Source organism: Pteropus vampyrus, unplaced genomic scaffold (genome assembly GCF_000151845.1).
Source record: "Pteropus vampyrus isolate Shadow unplaced genomic scaffold, Pvam_2.0 Scaffold1, whole genome shotgun sequence".
Taxonomy (NCBI): domain Eukaryota; kingdom Metazoa; phylum Chordata; class Mammalia; order Chiroptera; family Pteropodidae; genus Pteropus; species Pteropus vampyrus.
The window spans coordinates 3,320,802-3,323,907 of record NW_011888782.1 but is presented as its reverse complement, the minus strand read 5'-3'; the positions used below and the strand labels follow the sequence as shown (position 1 = coordinate 3,323,907).

Below are 3,106 nucleotides of genomic sequence, written 5' to 3'. Positions count from 1 at the left end.
AGTCGTTAACGTTTTGTACAAAGATAAATGTATCCGGGGAACTCTCAGATCAAACAAGGCCTAGTAGACAGTTTTATTATTTTCTCCTTGGAATGTTGCACTTCTGGGGCTGGCACCTGGAGATATCTCCTCCCTGTGACTGAGTTACTGCTTGCACCTGGAGATACTGCCTCCCTGAAACTGGAGAATTTCCACTTTTACACTATTCTTCATACCTATCCAACTCTCTTCTTTCTCTTCCCTTTTTCTTTCTTTGTTCCTGGATTCCGTGGACTTGCTTGAGTAAAACTGATCGCTGCTGTAGGATTCTTCCAAGAAGGCAAAAATGAACACACATGGTAAAAATAATGCAAATGTGAAATTGGGGGCTAGCAATAGTTGCTTTGGTGAAAACTTGTTTGCCCCACCCTCAATGCTATATGATACCGATAAAAGTAAATAAGACTCTGAGGCTTCCTGAGTGTTAGGTTGCAAAGAATACCTTTGAGATTATTAGTTTAAAGAATTGAAGATTTATTCACCTATAGCTGTGTCGCTCAAGTATTAGCCATAAATTCGAATAATTTGAAACTACATGAAAAACTGAAAATTCAGATCCTTAGTTACAATAGCTATATTTCAAATACCCAATAGCCAATGTGGACAGTGGCTACTGTATTGGATAATGCAGATATAGAACACTTCCCTCATTGCAGAAACTTCTTCTGGACAGTGCTGCCCTAGAAAAATAATTGAGGAGAAGCGGCGCCTGTTTGATTGTCGACTAAAGGCAAGGATGGGGCTTCTAAAAGCAAAAGCCACAAAGCGTCACTAGTAAAAACAATGATTTGTTTAAGCAAGTCCTTGGCTTGTCAGTTGGAATCAGTTTGTAACAGCAGAGACTGGTGTTAGTGAATTGCTGAGCCTGAAAACTATTTGTAGATACAGAGTACAGTCAAAAGTTCATCACTATAGTGTTTTTCTGTTGACTCTAATAAGTTTTTGGAGAAGCATTTCTCTGGTTCCTTCTCCTGGGCCCTCACTGCTTGCTCTCTTCCACCCTTCCCTCTCCTCCCCCCGCCCCCGTATCGTACTCAAGCCGCAGGCCAATTCACATGTGCCTGGTCAAGGCATAAGACAGTTTTCACAATCAGTTCTTTACTCCACTAAGAGTATATCTCACCCTCTTGTGCTCAGCACATCTGGTCACTCCTTCAGGAAAACTAGCCTGTTTTTGATTAAATTAATGAGAGATGAGTAGGCAGCTTCTCAAGAACAGACCACAAATTTTGACTCATGCATTTTGAAGACAATGTCGTCTTTATTTGGGAGTGCTTGGAAGGCCGGGGGCGGGGAGGGGGGACTATTTGGAAGATACTACTATTCTATGCTGCAAGGTTGACCTGAAACAAGAATATTTTTCTATGATATAAAATGTGCCCAAGGAAATCTGTTCTTCCTAGAAGGCAGAGGTTACACACCTGGGAAAATAAATGTCTGATTTAAAATTTAAGGCATCTAAGATTTTGCTCTGTTGTAACTTGCTGATTTTCAATGCTACTTTTTATTTTCCAGGAACATAATGTTTTTCTTTTAATAGATATCTTAACTTCTTGGGCAAGTGTCAGGGTGCATGCAGTAAATCATAAATAAGCTGGATTTGCTTAGGCCTTTGAAAGCTGGCCAGGTTTGGGATTAGGCAAGGGATTGAGAGAGTTTGAAAAAAGAGAGAAATAAGTATAATAAGCAAACAAGGAGTTCTCAGTGTTAGAAAGATATATTCATTTATTTATTCATTTATTCACTCATTCATTCACTTAAATATTGTCTGGTATCTGCCATATGTTAAGTACTGTGCAAAGTAATAGCTATAACAGGATTGTACCTTTCACATGTGTTATGTGACACCTTACAACAAACTTGTGATGTAGATTTCTTTTAAAAAAAAATATTGCTTTTATGGTTGAGGAAACCGAGTCTCAGAGAGGTTAAGTTACTTGCTCAAGGTCACACAGCCAGCTGGTGGTGAGGCTATGATTCATTTTTAGGTCTATGGCACCTAATCATCATTCCTTTCCTGTCATGCTTATGCAGGAAATTCAGCTATCTCTGCATTTGTTTTGTGGCAGGTCCTTGTCTTATGGACCCACTGGAAGGCGACTGCCAGGATTACATCCTGAAATGGTACTATAACAAGGAGGAGCGGGTTTGCCAGCAGTTCTGGTATGGCACCTGTGGGGACGACACCAACTGGTTTGAAACCAAGGAAGAATGTGAGGTTCGGTGTGTCCCAGCACCCCTGTAGAGTCAGGCAGAGCCTTATTACTGCTGCTTCTGCTTTAATAGCTGATGAAAATGAGGTTACCTTTCCTGAGACACTGCCACACAGCTCGTAAGTGATGAAGCCCACTCTACAATCTCAGAGGTTAGATACCTAACCCCTGAATATTTTCCTGCCAGTGAGGGCTTGGGGCCAAATGATTTGTGATTTGAGAAAGACTGCATTCTAATAGTTAAAAAAGTAACCAAAACTTTCCTGAAAGTTACTTAAAGGATTTAGAACTGAATGAAAAAGAAACTTGAACTTGACCTATAACATTACTTTAATTTTTTTTTTTTTTTTTTGGCTATGTAGCAAAAGAAAAAGCCAGTGAATAAAACCTAATTTGGAAGTGAGTCGAAACTTGATTTCTTTCTTTACCACGAGAACCTGGAAGTAGTAGTCAAAGCAGGGGTCTGGAAAAAGGGACATTTAAAGTGAAATTTCATTCTTACCACCTGTTGTGAAAATAAAGTCATTTTCAGTGAAATCATTTAATGTGAGACTGCGTGCGATACCTGCTCACTGCAATTTATGCTATAGTTTGTGACATGGCAGTTGATGGGGGGAAAACAGCAGTGACTTTGCCATGGGATGATCCTTTGTCATCAATTACAGTGACTCTTGCCCTTTAAAACGTAGTGACTCAATAATTAAGGCTGAAGCAGTCAATGCAAATATCCAGGTTTACCCTGGATGAGAAATTTTGCAATACAATATGAGTATTGAGGATGATTGTGATTTTGTGAGACATTCTGGCTCACAGCTTGATTCTCTAGGCCTCTGAACTTGGGCCCAGGTTCAGGG

The 3,106-nt window shown here is 39.9% G+C and overlaps 1 protein-coding gene across 1 annotated transcript in view; it reads left to right on the top strand.

Annotated features, from left to right (window-relative positions):
• The window catches only part of LOC105288515 (collagen alpha-4(VI) chain-like), an 88,433-nt gene extending 86,149 nt beyond the window's left edge, over positions 1–2,284 (top strand). Inside the window, exon 38 of the mRNA XM_011354785.1 lies at positions 2,109–2,284. Coding sequence (XP_011353087.1) covers positions 2,109–2,284 — 176 coding nt within the window. The remainder of the gene's footprint in view (positions 1–2,108) is intronic.
• Positions 2,285–3,106: the final 822 nt, after the last annotated feature.